Raw genomic sequence first — 16,064 nt, 5'->3', positions numbered from 1 at the left:
GCAGGTAGTATTCTCATACCACACGAACAAAATATATTTATTTATTGTATTCCTTGTATTATTTATATTTATAACAAACAAAACAAAATCCGTCTACTGGCAATATTTCTTTGTTAGGTATTAAAAAAATTCTTTTATGTTTTTTCAATGCATTCCACTGTACTTACAACAACAAAAAACCAATATCTATGTATACATATATATACATATGTATATTTTTGTTAATCTATTGAGCCACTTAAGAGGTAAAATTTTTTTAGGTGGCGATAAAATTTTGTCGCGAAACAAAATCCAAATGCAAATACTTTTTGTTCAATCTGTTGCGTCAATCATTGCGTACGTTTTTTAAAACTTAAGCCTAAATATATACATTAGTAGATATTAAATAAAAATTGTATATTATGTTTTGATAAACCACATAAATATTGAGAAATTTATTCAAATTAATACGTATCCAAAACAAACAAATATCATTGTGTTGCAAGAGTAAAAACTGAGTTTTTAATGGCAAGAAATTAAATAAATTTCAATGTTACTTGTTAATGTATGGAAAAGTAAAGATATTACACATATATTGTTATATTTCCAGATACAATGCAATCTAAAGCAAATAATATTGATCAAACCAAGTTTTTGATTCAGCAATTATCGATAATAGCAAGCAATGCAATCCACTCAAATGCAACAAATCGACAACAAACACTAAGCCACTAACAAATTGCACTTTAATGTTAACGAAACCAAACCCCCTTTTAAAAAAGTGAGAGAGCCCTTCCATCAGGTATCCCTTTAATTTCACTGTTGTGTTTAATAACCAAGTTCTACGAGTAAGTTGACTTAGGTTTAAATCTTTTTTAATTGCGCTTATAGTATATGTATTTGTGTATCTCATTTAACTGATGTTTTCTTTTCGACTAGTTTTCTTTTATTTACGTACATACTTGATGCACTTTTGGCATTCAATATTGATGCTAGCAAAATGTCAAAACGAAATTGAGAACGTAAGCATTATTTGCGTAACAATTATCCATATAAACACAAAACGAATAAAGTATTGTATAAGAAACAGAAATGGTCTTGATTCTTAATCGTTTCAGCTGTACATTCACACATTTCTCTCTTGATTAATACTCTTGTATGGAGGGTATACACGTATATTCATGGTTCTTTTTTTTCCCATACCTTTCGTTTAGCAACAAATCTGTTTTTAATATTCAAATTTTATTAACAATTGACAGTGGGACAACAAATGCACAAAAAATTATCGTATCATATCGATTCGTTGGTCAATAAGTCTGCAGTATGGATACGGGCTCTTGCATAATCTCTTGAATCTTTGCCTCTGGTACGGGCACACCGTTGGCCAGCAGAGTGTGAACAATGCCATCATGTTTATTGCCACTTGAGCGTGCCTGTAGCACGAATTCCGTGTCCTGCAGCATGAACTTGGTGTCCGTGCCGCCGTGAACGAAAACGGACTGCAAAATGGTGGATGGTGGATGGGGGATGTGGAAAGCTAAGCGGAACTCCTTTTATTTTGCCACATGTTTTACTTACCTCCTCCTGGCGCAGGTCATCGTTAACGTAGAGACTCAGCGTGTCCAGCTTGAGCATTATTCGATACTCCTGGGAAGGTGTTTCGGAGCTGCTCGCAGAATGACAGGTGCTAAGCCACAGCCGGTACTGACGTGCCACGTCCTCTGTGTACTGGTCATGTGACTTTCCGTCGATGTACAGCGAGTACTCGTATTTGAAGCCAGGTGCCGGATCAACGCGTATAATACAGCGGGACTGATCGATGTGAAAGGTGTCCTCACCGACAAGCTTAAACATCCAGTCGCGTCGCAGGACCTCCTGCAATGAGTTATGGCAGTGCACAGTGGGGGTTTCAAATGTAATCCACTTAAAAATAATGAAAATAACAAGTTTAATTCCATTTTCCGAGATACAAATACGCGTACAACAGTAATTACTTGGCCTTACACTATGCAAATACTTCAACCCACTCGTGGGTTGGGAAAACTTACCCGACCATTGACCCAAATCATACGCCGCCCACTAGTTGTGCCATGTTCCAGCTCAATGCGGTACATCTAGGGAAAAATACAATACTATTATTCATATGTTTAACTTGTGGTGGTTTTGGGTAGTACTTTTCCATTGATGGGCACACACCATTGGGCCACTATATTCAGTTTGTTGTAGCGCTGGTCCTCGGGCACATGATCCTGCGTCATGATGGGCTCCGTTGACAGATTTTCCAAGCGCAGTGTGGGCGAAAGAAAAGACATTGACTCGATACAACTCTTTGCCCCCCTGCTCTAAGCCGCCGAACAAGTAAACAAATCAATAGTACCCATTAAAATTCAAGTAAATATTGCATTAAAAATGCAACAAATCAAAATGGAGGGGTTATACAACCGCTAGGTACTTTGTTTCTTTCGAAAGTTCAAAGAACTTTAAGGTGCAAAGTGCGGAATTGAACTAGACAAAATCTAGATCTAGCTGGTTTCACTTTACGGGTCAACAGCAATCGCTCCTTGCCTTCTTCTGTGGTCGACGAAGCAGACGCGATTTGGTTAGCTTTTGAATAAAGCCCCAAACTGCCACAATAACCGCAAGAACGAACCGCACGTTGTTAGCGCCAATGGCACACTAAACAACATACAATATAAACCAAAAGGAGGAACTGAGAAAAAACTAGTTGGCCGCCTGCCTGCCTTTTGGCTTTTGGTCGAGTCGAATCGCGACGCGTCGCGGCGGTCGCGTTTGTCGGCCTTTGCTGCCTCTGCTGCTGGAAAAGCAAAAGAAAAGTGCAGAGAGCAGAGAGTACAGGAGAGTCAGCAGACGACGCCGCATGGCGCCAAAACAGAGTTGATTTGTTGCCACTAGCCCTGGGTGTGTGTGTGTGTGTGCGTTTATCCACTCCCTAATACCCCCCACTTGCGTCGTTGTTCACATAAAAATAAACTCTGCGCCAAGTATGCAATGGTTTTTGCATTGCAATTGCCATGCCCATGCCTGTGTCGGTGTCGGTGTTTTTGGAGAAGCTCCAATTGAGCGAATATACCCTTATGTATGTACATATTTTATTCTACATGACAATTATATGGCCCATGGGGATACATATCCACCAAGCCCTTCCTCCATCCGTATAACAGCCCTGGGCTGGGGGCAATCGTCGCAAATTTGTCGCATTTTGTTTTGTTCTCATGTTTATGGCGCAACATTTTCTGGCCATAAATACACGCCGGAAATGCTAATGACTGATGGTATGGGGTGGGTAGGATCAGGACAGGGGAGGATGAACTGCCACATTCCGTGGCAACAGCAGCAGCTGCACAAGAATGTAAGGAAGAGTTGCTGCCTCAATCGATCAGATCCGATATTGATAAATGGATTTTGGGGCCAGATTGGGTAAGGAACCGAACAAGAAATAGGCAGCACATCATACGTCAAATCGAGCTCAAATCGGAACCTCTTGGATTAGAGTGGGGTACAAGAATATATGCCATCTCTCCGTCAGAGTCGCAACACGCGAAGGTCACTGACAAAGCGCCGTTTGGAGTCGCTCGCAGTGTTGTAGGTGGGGCACAAACAGACACCAACCCACACAGATAACAAAACATTTGACAAGGACAAGGCCTGACACCCACCAGTGCTCAAAGTGTCCGTGTGTGCCTGTGCCTCTCTGTGTGTGTGTGTAATTATTATTATTAGTGCTATATAAAAAAGAAATGTGTATGTGTGCACACAGTCATCCTTTTTCCTGACGCCCGCTCGCGGCTTCTTCGACTCGATGCACAGTGGGTGCTAACAGAGTTTTACGGGGATAAAAAGAGGATATATTAGATAAATTTAATAATAGGAAGGTGAAGGGTTGGTAAATATTTTTCGTATAAAGATTTGCTTTATTAATAGATTAGATTAGATAGCAAGCATCTTCCATGGAAAATATTGTTTACAGGGTGAAATATGAAGAGGGGCATACAAAAGAACCATTCAATAAGGTTTGCTTAATGCTCTCCTTGAAAGATGCGCATCGGATGCTAAATGTACACTCATTTATTCATCCGCTCGATCACACTGTATTCGGTTGCGCTTTTTCGTTGCCTACTTTCCAGTTGAATTTACACACCGAGCGCTGTTTGTACACTTTTTATGCAAATATATTTGCCGAAAGTGCCGCCGCAAACAAAATTCGTTGACGCTGATGATGTTGTTGTGGGCATGTGGAGAGTTGTGGTCTCCATACCCCCCATACACCCAGAGTCCACTGCCGCATTGCGTGCTTCGCTGGGTGTCGGCTGGCTGGCACACTACAAATGTCGCCGACAATTAATTTCCATAGATAATTGCCTGTCGATAACGACAGCGACAGCGGCAGCCCCAGGGACATTAATCATTAAGCCCGTCTGTTGAGTAGCTGGTTGTGCTCTTTGTCTTTTCCGTCTCTTTTGTCTACTGGTGGTGGCTCGATAAGATTTAATCAAAACTATGGCGAAATGACAAAGTGAAAGTTGTATTTCAGTGATTTGTTGTAACGCTCTTAAATCAAATTGAATTGGCAAAATGTGTGCGCTGGCTTAAGTTAGCTAGATTTGTATGCATGTATGTATGTATGTATGGGTGTGTGTGTGTGGTGTTCTATATACTAGATAAAGTGAATGGATATAGCAGTGCTCAACTTTGAATAACCAGCTAAAATAGAACATAATACTGATCACAACGCCAATAGAATAGAACAAGAAGGAATTCTCTCCCTCTCCTACATACGTTTCGTTAACAATTTTCCAGGGAAAATAATGATTGGATACATTCTTCAATTGGACAATAAATATGTAGTATGCGTAAGTATGTGTAAATATATATATATATATATATGAATTTATATTGCTGCACCATAACAACTAACATAAACAGCAACTATCCTTTGTAATCGAGTAATTCGTCTATACATATCCTTAATTTTGGGGCACAAATTTGAACAACGCTGGGCGTAGAGTAGGCGCTAGATGTAGGTATTTTTTTGTCTGATTATCGTGTCTATATATACTTGTTAGTGTGCGTATATATTTATACTTATAACCAACGCTAATTGCACTATTTAAATAAATACGAGTACGAGTACATCTTGCTGTCAGAATGAGTGCCTCCCAACTTGAGATACAAATGCGTTATACATTTAAGCTAATTATTTCCATTATGGGATCGAAGAAGTTCTACATGTCTATAATTCATAATCGACACAACTAAATATTGCCTTTGCTGATCGCTTACATAACTATGTACAAAGAATACTGAGTAAGCAAATTAATTTTGGATAAGTCTAAGCAAATACAGTCATTTAAGGTAAGAAATACAATAGAAACACATTCGGAATCAAGCATAAAAATAAAAATATTAATATGATGGGTACCGCATGTTACAGACTATAAATACAAATATCATCCATATCATGAGGTTGTTCATCTATTTAGCGAGTAGTTACTTCATCTAGGTATATGGAAAATGGCAGTTTGGATGCACCTATGTATATATCAAATATGAAAAGCATAGGCTCTGTTAGCTGGCAATAGTTTTCTATGACTGATCTATGGATCGCCAGGGCGGAAGAGGACGCGATTTATCAACTAACATTATTGGTAAATCCAAGCGGTTTGATCCGATATAGGCTATAGGCTATAGCTCATTGGAAAAATGCTGTAGAAAAATGCACAAATAGTCTTCGGTCTCGTGATGGGAATCGGTTTGGGTTTAGAAACAAATGGTCCATCATTTTCTTGAGAACATTATGGTCATGACAGTGCCACAGTTAAGCAGCACCCGTTTGGCATCCTTTAGATTGGCATTGGTCAGGTCGTAGCCATCTATCTCAAGCAGCTTGTCGTTGAGGCTCAGCAGGCGAGCGGCGTTTGTATTGGGCGTAATGGCACTCACAAAGATGCCCACCTAAAGAGCAAACAATTAGGTGTCCATTTTGAAGTTTAAATATGATAAGCAAAAATACTCACGTGATTGAGCAGCTCGGCAACGTCAAAGCCCATGCTGTGCTCCCATTTGAGGGTAACCTGCTTGACTGTAGGATTCTTGTGGACGCCAAAGATCCAGGTGGACTTTTTGTGACTTGCCCTGGAGGTGTTATTGGTGGCCGTGGAGTTCATCGAGTGCTGCGACAAGCTATCATCTAGCTCTTCTTCCTCATCCTCGGGACTTTGCTCCAGAGTGCTGACGTTGTTTTGGTAGTCCAGCTGTTCGATGGACTCCTCCTCCTGAGCACCAATCGCCGTGGTCTTAAAGTTGCTATTCAGAGCATCCTGATAGATCGTTTGCTCTAACTGCTGCTGCTGCTGTTGCTTGCGCTGTCTCATGGACTCGTACAGATTAAGGTCCTCTGGCGTTTTCTTGGTATATACTCTAGCTATGTGGTAGGGTGGCGGCTCTAATCGAGATGGCGGCACGGCCTGCTGCTGATGTTGAGGCAGCTGCTGCTCCTGGTGCTGCAAGGGCTGCAATTCATAGTCCTGCTCACCGTTCAGATGTGTGGTGGGTAAGGTATTCGCCTCGACATACAGCTGCTGATAGTGCGCCTCGTAGTTGACCAGGGGCAGGCCGTAGTACTCTTGTGGAGGAACCGGTAGCTGCTGCGTCGTCGCCGGCTGCTGATAGACACCGTAGATGTGAGCGTTCTCTGGTGCAACGCCGTATATTGCACTTGCTGTGGCCTGATCCACAACATCTTGGTCGGCATTGCTGCTATCACAGTGAACTTGGCCATTGGGCACCACGCGGGCCTCCCTCACTTCGTTGGCGTTTGCCGACGTCGCTGCTGCCTGGGCTTGCCGAACGTATTTCGCCATTTGGCGCAGCTCCTTGGGATACGGAGTGGGTGACCGCATCAGCCGAACGGATCCTGCCATCTGGTCCGGCGTTGGTGTTGGCGGTGCAGCTACATAGTTGGGATAGCTGGGAGCCGGCTGCGTTTTGGCATTGCTCAAGATGGTGGCCTCCTCGGCAAAGCAGATGCGCCGCGAGGGACTCGCATGCGGATGCTGCTGATTGGCGTACACAAACTCGTACTGCTCTTGGGCCTGCTGTTGGGCCTGCATACTGTTCATCTTGAAGGTGACCTGGGGCAGCATGAAGCAGGTCAGCTGTGTCTTTGTACTGGCATCCAAGTATTGCAGCGGCACCAGGGGCTGCGACTGATTGTCGCTTAGCCACAGTGAGGTGAGATTCACTAGGTTCAGCATGGAGACGGGCAGCGCATTGATATAGTTGTTGACCACGTTGATGACCTTCAGCTTGCCCAGGTTTCCAATGTTGTGGGGCAGCGCGGACAACTGATTGTTGGCCACACTCAACACACTCAGCTGCTGGCAGCTGCAAAGCTCGTCGGGCAACTGGCGGAGCTGATTCTCATCGGCGAAGAGAAACCGCAGGCTTCGCAGCATTCCAATGGTGCTGGGCAGGCGGATCAACTTGTTGTGGCTGAGGACCAGCTCCTCCAGCTGCTCCAGGTAGCTGATGCTATCGGGAAGCTCTGTCAGTCCGTTCGACTCGCACTTAAAAGTCACCAGAGACTTAAGCATGCCCACGCTGAAGGGGAATGCTTCCAGGTTGTTGGAGCAAATGGATAGAACCTCCACATTCCGCCAGTTGCTCAGCTCGCTGGGCAGTGTATCCAGAAGATTGCCATTGGCCTCAAAGTGCTGCAGTTCGCGCAGTTTACCAATGTTGGCGGACACTCGGCGTATTTGATTGAAGTCGATCCACAGCTCTCGCAAAGATTTCAGCTCTCCAACTACTTCGGGCTGCAAATTAATTGAAATTTATGTATTTCTTAATTATGTGGCTCTTGATATATCACTCACAAGCTCTGTGAACTCATTGCCACCAATGTCCAGACGCTGTAGATTCACCAGCCGCACCATCGACTTGGGCAGCGTAATAAGATTGTTGAGACGCAGCTCGAGTATCCTCAAATTGACCAGCCGTCCAAAGTTGGCTGGGAGAAACTCCAGGTAGGTCTCGTTCAACAGCAGCTCCTGCAGGGATATGAGCGAGGTAATTGCATCTGGAAGACGTTGTAGGCTGTTGCAACTTAGATCCAGACGGGTTAAATGCTTGCAGGCTTTGATTTCATCGGGCACATTGACAATAACTGAAAGAAAACAAATCTGTATGAGAATCTGTAGGGGGATAGAAAGTCATTATTCTCACTCACGATTCCGATTGAGATCCAAATTCTGTAGCTGGCGCAGACTGCCAATGGCCTGGGGTATGCTCTCCAGATTGTTGCTGTTCACGTGGAGCACACGTAGGCCCTGGCAGTAAAACAACTGCGGGGGCAACGATTGCAGCTGAAGGAGACAAAGGGGATGTTAGCAGGAAACTCCAACAAAGGGGCTGCTGCGGACTTACCCGTGTGGTGCTCAGGTAGAGCTCCTCCAGCGTCCGCTCGTGCTGCCAGACCTCGGGGAAGTCGGTGAGCGGTGTATTGCTATAGTCCAGCTTGTCAATCACCTCCTCGTGCTTGAATTTGAAGCAGGGAAAGCATTTGCTCAGGAGCGGCATCTTTATTTATATGTACATATACTGCTAGTCGTTCGATATTAAGGCACGGTTCGGGTTGCTGCAGAAGAAAGAAGAGCACTCAACTGTCAGCCATATACATATACATACCGCATGCATATATGGTGCGGTGCGGTAAAGCAGGCTGGCTTAATGGGGTCGAGCCGAGGGCTTGCCGCATAGCTCACCTATGATTCATCGCAGAAGTTGGAGCATTACTGTGGGTCCTGCTCCATTACATTCCAAAGCCATTGACATTCTTCTCTTTTATTTTTTGGCTTGTTATTGTTCTGTCCACCAACACTAACAAGCATGTATGCACACACACCCACACTGGCATACACAAAAGAGACTTCCTAAGCCTCTCTTCGCTGCTCTTGTGCAGGCACTTGGTATTGCTTGTGGTTTCCCATAAACTCTTATTCTAATTAATATTATTAATATTAATATTGATATTATTTAAACCATTTAATGATATATTATAAAGTTGGATCTTTTGTATCTGGTCACACTTCTCACACAATTTGGAGGAGGTATTTTTATCTGGTCCCACTCTCAGAAATATACTGAAAAATACCTTATCATTTTCAAAATATACCGAGGAAAAAAACGTACTTAACCCACTTAGCCCGCGTTTATTTAAACATGTGAACATCTCGAGTTCAACCGCTAAAAATATTAATTTTTGTAAAACTCCTTGTAGATCCATTACTTACAATTACAATTATACGAGATTGGCTAACTTTGTGGACCCAACGAAAAATATAAAGCATAAAACATTAGTAGATATGGATTTTACATAATTTTACTACTTTTTGCTTGTCACCCGGTAGTTTGGGCACCATACCCTAATTGTGAATATCCCACCCCAAACAAGATAGAAAATTCTCACTCAAATGATAGAAATTCCCCCGGAGGAAAAATTGAAATCACCTGCGTATGGCAGTTTTGATACTCTATATATTTTAATATACCTTTAAAATGGAATTTTATAAATTAATGAAATAGAGTAAATGTACCTTTCCACCTTGAACTCAATTTCGATGTCCTTTACACATCCTTTAAAGTATATAGTTCGAATTGCAGTTGTAAGTACTGGAGCTAGTGATGGCCAATGATCAAAGTGATTTGATAATAATTTTCTTATCGATAAATTCACTGGCTTAGTTTAGCAAGTGACAAACAGATGGCGCCAGAAAGTAGCCGTTTGGATTCAAAATAAAAACAAGGAAAAACAAATACATTTCTTAAAAAATGCAGTGTTTTTGCTGATTTAATATTTGTTTTCCATTTCCAGGCGACGTGCGCGTGTGCTCACTGTTGATAACGAAGGTGTGTAAACTTTGCAACCAATCAAGGAAATAAGTCGTTTTCGAAGTTTCAAAGTTCAAATGGGTTAATGCGAATGCCCGAACGGCCACCAATTAAAGCCCTGCTCGATGCCCCAACCCATCCTATACTTTGACCGGTCAGTGTCGTCAGGTTTTCGTGTGTCGTCGTGTGAAAATTATACAAATAACGGCCACTTTTGTTGTTCATTTTTGTGTTTTTTTTTTTTTGTGTCAGTCAGCATTGACGAATTTACACTTCAAACAATTGTTAAACTATACAGCATAGTGCAAATAAGTACGTAATAAACCACTGGCAGCTATTTGCAAGAGAAAACTTTGTGCCAGACGGTGTGGGTCGGTAAACGAAGGTGGAGATCTCAGTTTCGGTTTAAATGCTGTACGCTGCAGTTGATTCCCTTTCCGCCGGATAACTTGTTGTGAATGGATTATGATACCGTAAAGTGCGTCCCACTAAGATTTCTAAAAATATATCTGCTATAATAATGCTTTATTGCTTTATTTGAGCCCTCTGTCGACTGCTGTTTTTCCCATAGTTTACCTAGGTGATGCGCCCTTTTAGTTGATCCCCCACTTGGGTTCGATTTACATTAAAAATTAACAAACATCTGTTATGGCTTTCACAACCAATTATCACCAGTGCACGGCATTCTGTATAAATAAGTAGACTCGAAACTATATCTAACACAGTTCTCGTACGACGACACCTATGTATAATTATAACCACCTGTCGGACTGATTTTCATTGAAGAAACTATTCCATGAACCACACTGGCACACGCACCAACTGGGCAGAGAGAAATGGAAGCGGGTAGTACAACCCCCAGGCCGAACACACCCCCACTTGGGCAGACATATGTATGTATGTACATATATCACGCTCTCGCTTATCAGGCAGGTTCATTCCCAATAACAAAAAAAAGAGAGCAGTGAGTGGGAGCGAAACGGTTTTATTGAATGTTAACTGTAATTCTAATGAGTCCTCGGAATTATCGTCTTCGAGGACTTCTTGTTGGAAAGTGTTCGATTAATTTAGATTTTGTTGCAAGATTTTGAATATCTGGAACAACATTATTTCTTCTTGCCCTTGCCCTTCTTGGAGCCCTTGGCCGCCTTCACTGTTGCCGGCTCTGCTGTTGATGCAGTGGAGGTTGCTCCTGCCGGCTCGGTAGCTGGGGCCTTCTCTGAGGCACTCTTTTTTGAGGCTTTGCCCGTATCCTTCTTCTTGGACGGCATGCTGTAGTGGATAGATCTTAAAACGGAAGATAATTCACATATTATATTTTTTAGCTGTAACACAATATATTTCCATATATTTTCTATACCTTGATTAAATTTTGAAAAATGCAAAGCAACTTTTTTTCTACGAAAGCCGATAGCACAAAAAATTGGATGCGTAGCTCTCGAAATTTAGGCAAGAACTGATTTTTACAAATGTTGGCGTAAGCCTCTTCAAAACATATGAAGTCAAGGCTTGCTTTATGTTTTTGATTTTGATTTTGTTTTGAATTTGAACCGTTTCGTGAATCGGTTTCAATTTCAATTTCAACCGCCACCGCCCTCATTTTGTGGCTGCTACTCTCCCGCCCTGCGCAGTGGAACTTTTGCTCTTCCTATCTCTCTCTCTCTGTGTTTCCGTGTCCGAGCAACTCAATGCGTCCATTTCCCTGCATTTGTGAAAACGAAGCCAAAGAGTGCGCACCCAGACCCAAGGGCCGCCAAAGTTTTCTAGTGCAATTTCGTTTTAAGTAATTTTAGTTATTAGCGCAAAAGTACAACTAATTTGGATAGCTAAGGAACCCCAAATTAAGCAACCACACAATCCATAATAGATAAATAATTTTACAAAGGTGCAAGCAGGCGACGCTTTTCCCAACATCAAGCAACATACATACGTCAAATAACACAAATTATCGATTTTGAGACTCCCGGAAAGTGTTTTCAAAACTCCGACGGGCTGTGCCATTTGTGTCTGAAAGTATTATAAATAAACTGCGACTAGTGCAATAAACCTAAAAAGGGAAGCAAATAATGGCAGCCAAACGGAATACTGTAACCACAGACGTGCCGGAATCATCTGTGGCGCCGGCCGAAGGAACCGCCCTCACCCTGGACACGCGCCTGTCGCTCCGCGTGGATAGTGTCATACCCAAAAAGCGGTGAGTGGGTACAGTGCTTGCTTTCGACACTGTGTATACTTAATATCCTCCTTTTTTTTTTTCTTCTTCCTATAACAGCCATGAGGCATTGAAGTGGTTTGGCTGGGGCTACAACGACTCCCAGTTCTATGGCCAGGATGGCATCATCTGTTTCCGTGGTGACAAGTGAGTATCCCATGGGAAAGGTGTGCTACCTTCGATTTTAAACCGCATTTTTCTCTCCCTCCAATAGATACCCCTTGGGTGGATGCGAACTGCCGAGCTTTACCAAATGGGTGGAGAAAAAATTCGAGCTTACTGTGGACCCCAGAAAGCCGTTTCCCCAGCTGCCGCAGACGTATCCAAGGCCCGTGGAGAATGCGCCCTTTCTGTGCGAGCTGCGGGACAGCACCAAAGTGGAGCACTCGCTGGAGGGGATCGACCGACTGATTCGTTGCCACGGGCAGACACTGAACGACATCTACAGCCTGTGGCACAATAAATTTCAACGCATACCCGACGTGGTGGTGTGGCCGCGAAGCCACGACGATGTTGTCCAGCTGGTGCGGCTGGCCCACAAGCACAATGTGATGATGGTGCCCTACGGCGGCGGCACGAGTGTATCTGGGGCAATCACCTGTCCGCAGGCGGAGAAGCGAACGATTTGTGCGTTGGATACGTCCCAGATGAATCGGCTGCTGTGGCTCAACCGGGAAAATCTAACCGTCTGCTTTGAGGCGGGCATTGTGGGGCAGGATCTGGAGCGTGTACTGCGCGAGCAGGGACTCACGGTTGGTCACGAGCCCGACTCCTACGAGTTCAGCACCCTCGGCGGCTGGGTGGCCACCCGGGCCTCGGGCATGAAGAAGAACGTCTACGGCAACATCGAAGATCTCGTGGTGCGGGTGCGCATGGTGACCCCGACCGGAACCCTGGAGCGTGAGTGCAGTGCTCCGCGCGTGAGCTGCGGGCCGGACTTTAATCACGTCATCCTCGGCTCGGAGGGAACGCTGGGCGTGATCACGGAGGTGGTGTTGAAGGTGCGTCCCCTGCCAGCGGTCAAACGTTACGGCTCCCTCGCCTTTCCCAACTTCGAGCAGGGAGTGCTCTTCATGCGTGAGGTGGCCCGTCGTCGCTGCCAGCCCGCCTCCGTCCGTTTGATGGACAACGAACAGTTCATGTTCGGCCAGGCCCTCAAGCCGGAGAAGAGCTGGTGGGCCAGTCTGGTGGATGGACTGAAGCAGCGCTATGTCACCGCCTGGAAGGGCATTGACCTCAGCGAGATCTGTGCCGCCACACTGCTCTTCGAGGGTGACCTCAAGGATGTGCAGCGGCAGGAGTCCATCATTTACGAGATCGCAGGCAAGTTCAAGGGCTTTCCTGCCGGCGGACAGAATGGCGAACGTGGCTACATACTGACCTTTGTGATTGCCTATATCAGGGTGAGTCTCAGTCTCAGTCAGTCCCCCATTTAATCTTAGTTCGCAAAAGACTAAAACAGTTTCCCGTTCCCTGCCTAGGATTTCGGACTGCATCAGGGCATTGTGGCGGAATCATTTGAGACGTCGGTGCCTTGGGATCGCTGCAGTCTGCTCTGTCGATCTGTCAAGCAGCGTGTGGTATCGGTAAGTACCTAAGATACCTAAGTCATATCTCTTATGTAGACACACTATTCTCTTAATTCCCATCCAGGAATGCTACAAGCGTCGCATTACGTTCTACACGATATCGTGTCGGGTGACCCAGACCTACGATGCCGGTGCCTGCATCTACTTCTACTTTGGCTTTCGCTGCATCGACGTGGCCAATCCCGTGGAGCTGTTCGAGGCCATCGAGCACAGTGCCCGCGATGAGATCCTCTCCTGTGGCGGCTCGCTGTCCCACCATCACGGTGTGGGCAAGATCCGCAGTAATTGGTATCGCAACGCGGTCACCGAGACGGGCAGTTCCCTGTACTCGGCGACCAAGCGGCATCTAGATCCAAAGAATATCTTTGCTCTGGGCAATCTCCTGCCGCTGCAGGAGGATATACCGAAGATAGAAGCAGCACCACCGAAAGCCAAACTTTAGAGGATTGTCCGTAGAGATTGTCCGTAGAGTTGTGTATTCTAAGTCCCATTACTGATTTCCTATTAGCTTTTGTGGTTTGTGTTATTTTTGTAAGGGGCTCATGTTTTCAATGGGTTTTTATAAATAAATGGAATATTTGTAACTATATATGTAGATCGAAATGCACTGAGAGAAACCACGAAATCGCTTTTCATAAGAGATTGCCATTTCCCCCAGTGCAGGAGCTCAGGAGAGGCTCACTTAAGCCAGTTCCAGACATGGCCAATCTCCATGTGTGTGCTTGTGTGCGTGTTGGAACTGCAGACCAAATTCAAATTGTCGATCATTGTCTTCTCATCTGCTCATCGAAGTCATTTGCGGCTGACGGAGCAGCGTCCGCGCCAGGAGATCAAATGTCATCAAGTTGTCAACTTCGTTAGCATGCCACAAGGCAGCAGAAAGCAGGCAGCAGGCAACAAGCAACAAGCAGCATGCTGTATCTCTCTCTTGGCCCACTCCTTGGAATCTGGCTAATGGGAATGTGGCAGGCAGGCAGGCAGCTGCTTATTGATGGTCGGAGAGGAGTCGTCGTCGTCGACTGTCTTGGCTTGTTACCCTGGTCAGTGGGTATCCATGTCCATGTGCATGCCCCCTAAGCGCCTTTTGGACACGCAAACACACACACAGAACACACACATACATGTGAGGACTATAAATAAAGATTACAATCAACCAAAAGTTGGGCAAAAGGAGTCCCGTCTAAGCCACGGGACTGCCGCCTGGAAATTGTCAGCAATTAACCCGCGGGTCAGTCGCCGTCGCAGTTGAAGTCGCATTCGCAGTCCTTCCCGCCGTGATTTATGCCTCCAAAACAGCCTTAAAGTCACACACAATCAAGGCAGAGGCCAAAAGAGAGTAGGACAGAGAGAAAGAGAGAGAGAGAGAGAAGATAAATGCCATCCTGGCACGTTCTCAGAGAATAAAACAAAGTCGAATGAGGCTTGATGGATCTGCTACCATAGAGCAAATGGATGGGGAGATCTGCATAGCTCATTTGCGTGGAGAGAGAGAGAGACAGAGAGTTCAGTTCTGGCAGCAGAATCATGTTGCATCCAAGGTGTATTTAGAACAGGTGAGATTTTCCAGACCTTGTTTCACATTAATTTCTCCTCTCCCTCGCTCTTGTATTTGTTATGCGACGCACACACACACAAATACAGCTACACTCAAAGAAAAGACAAACAACATAACAGATTTAGGATTATTTTACAACAAAAATTGTAATTCGTGAGAGCAGTCGCTAGGCATGCCGCACCTTATATTTACACACTTCGCATGCAATGAAGAAATTCCAAAGAGAACGAAATGTTCCCCTATTTGATTTGCTCTTACCAACAACAATAACAATAACAGCATTTAAGCCCAGTTAACCCATTGAAGCCGTCTGCCCACGCTCGGCTGACGTCGCCGTCGCTGCTGCTGTTGCTGCTGCTGCCTTGTTTTCCGTTGCCTTGGCAGCGCACCGAGTCGCACCTGGCGCTCAGTCGCAACTTTGGCGACCAAGTAACAACATCGCAAGCAAACGAAACACTCGCGTGACAACACCACAGATATTGTAGTTTTTATTAGAACTTTTCTGCGGCAACACAAATAAAGCTGAGAGAGCGGGAGAGCGTGCAGCGTAAGTGGTTGAGCAGCAACTCCGAAAGAAAGAGATCTCTCCTGCCAGCTTCAGCTTGGTGGCACAATCTCTCACATTCGTGCTGCATTTGCTCTTCGTTCGTGTTGCCTGCCACATCGTGTCGCGGCTTTCGATTTCCTATTACTGTTTCTGCTGTTGCATTCGTTTCTAAACGTGCGTACGTGTTTATGTGTGTGTGTGTGTGTGTTTGTGTTTTTGTGGGAAAAATGCAACAAATTATACGGCTGCTGGTTTTTGTGTTTTCGTGTTTTT

The 16,064-nt window shown here is 44.7% G+C and overlaps 4 protein-coding genes across 8 annotated transcripts; 1 reads left to right on the top strand and 3 right to left on the bottom strand.

Moving 5' to 3' along the window:
- Positions 1-560: 560 nt before the first annotated feature.
- Positions 561-2,879, bottom strand: LOC111078830 (fas apoptotic inhibitory molecule 1). 3 transcript variants are annotated; one of them, XM_041592858.1, is made up of 5 exons: positions 2,521-2,879; positions 2,154-2,321; positions 2,028-2,093; positions 1,558-1,854; positions 561-1,478 (listed from the first exon to the last, which is right to left on the bottom strand). In XM_041592858.1, the coding sequence occupies exons 2-5, from the start codon at positions 2,289-2,291 to the stop codon at positions 1,287-1,289; spliced, it is 693 nt and encodes a 230-aa protein (XP_041448792.1). In that variant the 5' UTR covers positions 2,292-2,321; positions 2,521-2,879; the 3' UTR covers positions 561-1,286. The 3 variants fall into 3 exon arrangements, with proteins under 3 accessions (XP_041448792.1, XP_041448791.1, XP_022229406.2); XM_041592857.1 differs by having other exon boundaries at positions 2,154-2,316; positions 2,545-2,879; XM_022373714.2 differs by having other exon boundaries at positions 2,154-2,879.
- Positions 2,880-3,890: 1,011 nt separating this feature from the next.
- Positions 3,891-9,067, bottom strand: LOC111078828 (protein lap1). Its single transcript, XM_022373711.2, has 6 exons — positions 8,763-9,067; positions 8,425-8,635; positions 8,228-8,363; positions 7,875-8,164; positions 6,015-7,814; positions 3,891-5,952 (listed from the first exon to the last, which is right to left on the bottom strand). Exons 2-6 carry the CDS (start codon positions 8,575-8,577, stop codon positions 5,776-5,778), a joined length of 2,556 nt encoding a protein of 851 aa, XP_022229403.2. The 5' UTR covers positions 8,578-8,635; positions 8,763-9,067; the 3' UTR covers positions 3,891-5,775.
- A 1,195-nt stretch (positions 9,068-10,262) lies between these two features.
- LOC111078829 (alkyldihydroxyacetonephosphate synthase) lies at positions 10,263-14,279 on the top strand. Of its 3 annotated transcripts, none has more exons than XM_022373712.2 (6): positions 10,263-10,366; positions 11,774-12,082; positions 12,161-12,247; positions 12,315-13,503; positions 13,582-13,686; positions 13,754-14,279. In XM_022373712.2, exons 2-6 carry the CDS (start codon positions 11,955-11,957, stop codon positions 14,129-14,131), a joined length of 1,887 nt encoding a protein of 628 aa, XP_022229404.2. In that variant the 5' UTR covers positions 10,263-10,366; positions 11,774-11,954; the 3' UTR covers positions 14,132-14,279. The 3 variants fall into 3 exon arrangements, with proteins under 3 accessions (XP_022229404.2, XP_022229405.2, XP_041448859.1); XM_022373713.2 differs by lacking the exon at positions 10,263-10,366 and adding an exon at positions 10,616-10,781; XM_041592925.1 differs by lacking the exon at positions 10,263-10,366 and having other exon boundaries at positions 11,589-12,082.
- On the bottom strand, positions 10,858-11,360 carry LOC111078831. Its single transcript, XM_022373715.2, has 2 exons — positions 11,249-11,360; positions 10,858-11,175 (listed from the first exon to the last, which is right to left on the bottom strand). Exon 2 carries the CDS (start codon positions 11,157-11,159, stop codon positions 10,995-10,997), a length of 165 nt encoding a protein of 54 aa, XP_022229407.2. The 5' UTR covers positions 11,160-11,175; positions 11,249-11,360; the 3' UTR covers positions 10,858-10,994.
- Positions 14,280-16,064: the final 1,785 nt, after the last annotated feature.

The sequence above is a fragment of the Drosophila obscura genome, unplaced genomic scaffold (genome assembly GCF_018151105.1).
Source record: "Drosophila obscura isolate BZ-5 IFL unplaced genomic scaffold, ASM1815110v1 contig_186, whole genome shotgun sequence".
NCBI classification, from domain to species: Eukaryota; Metazoa; Arthropoda; class Insecta; order Diptera; family Drosophilidae; genus Drosophila; species Drosophila obscura.
This window is presented reverse-complemented; position numbering and strand designations above follow the sequence as displayed.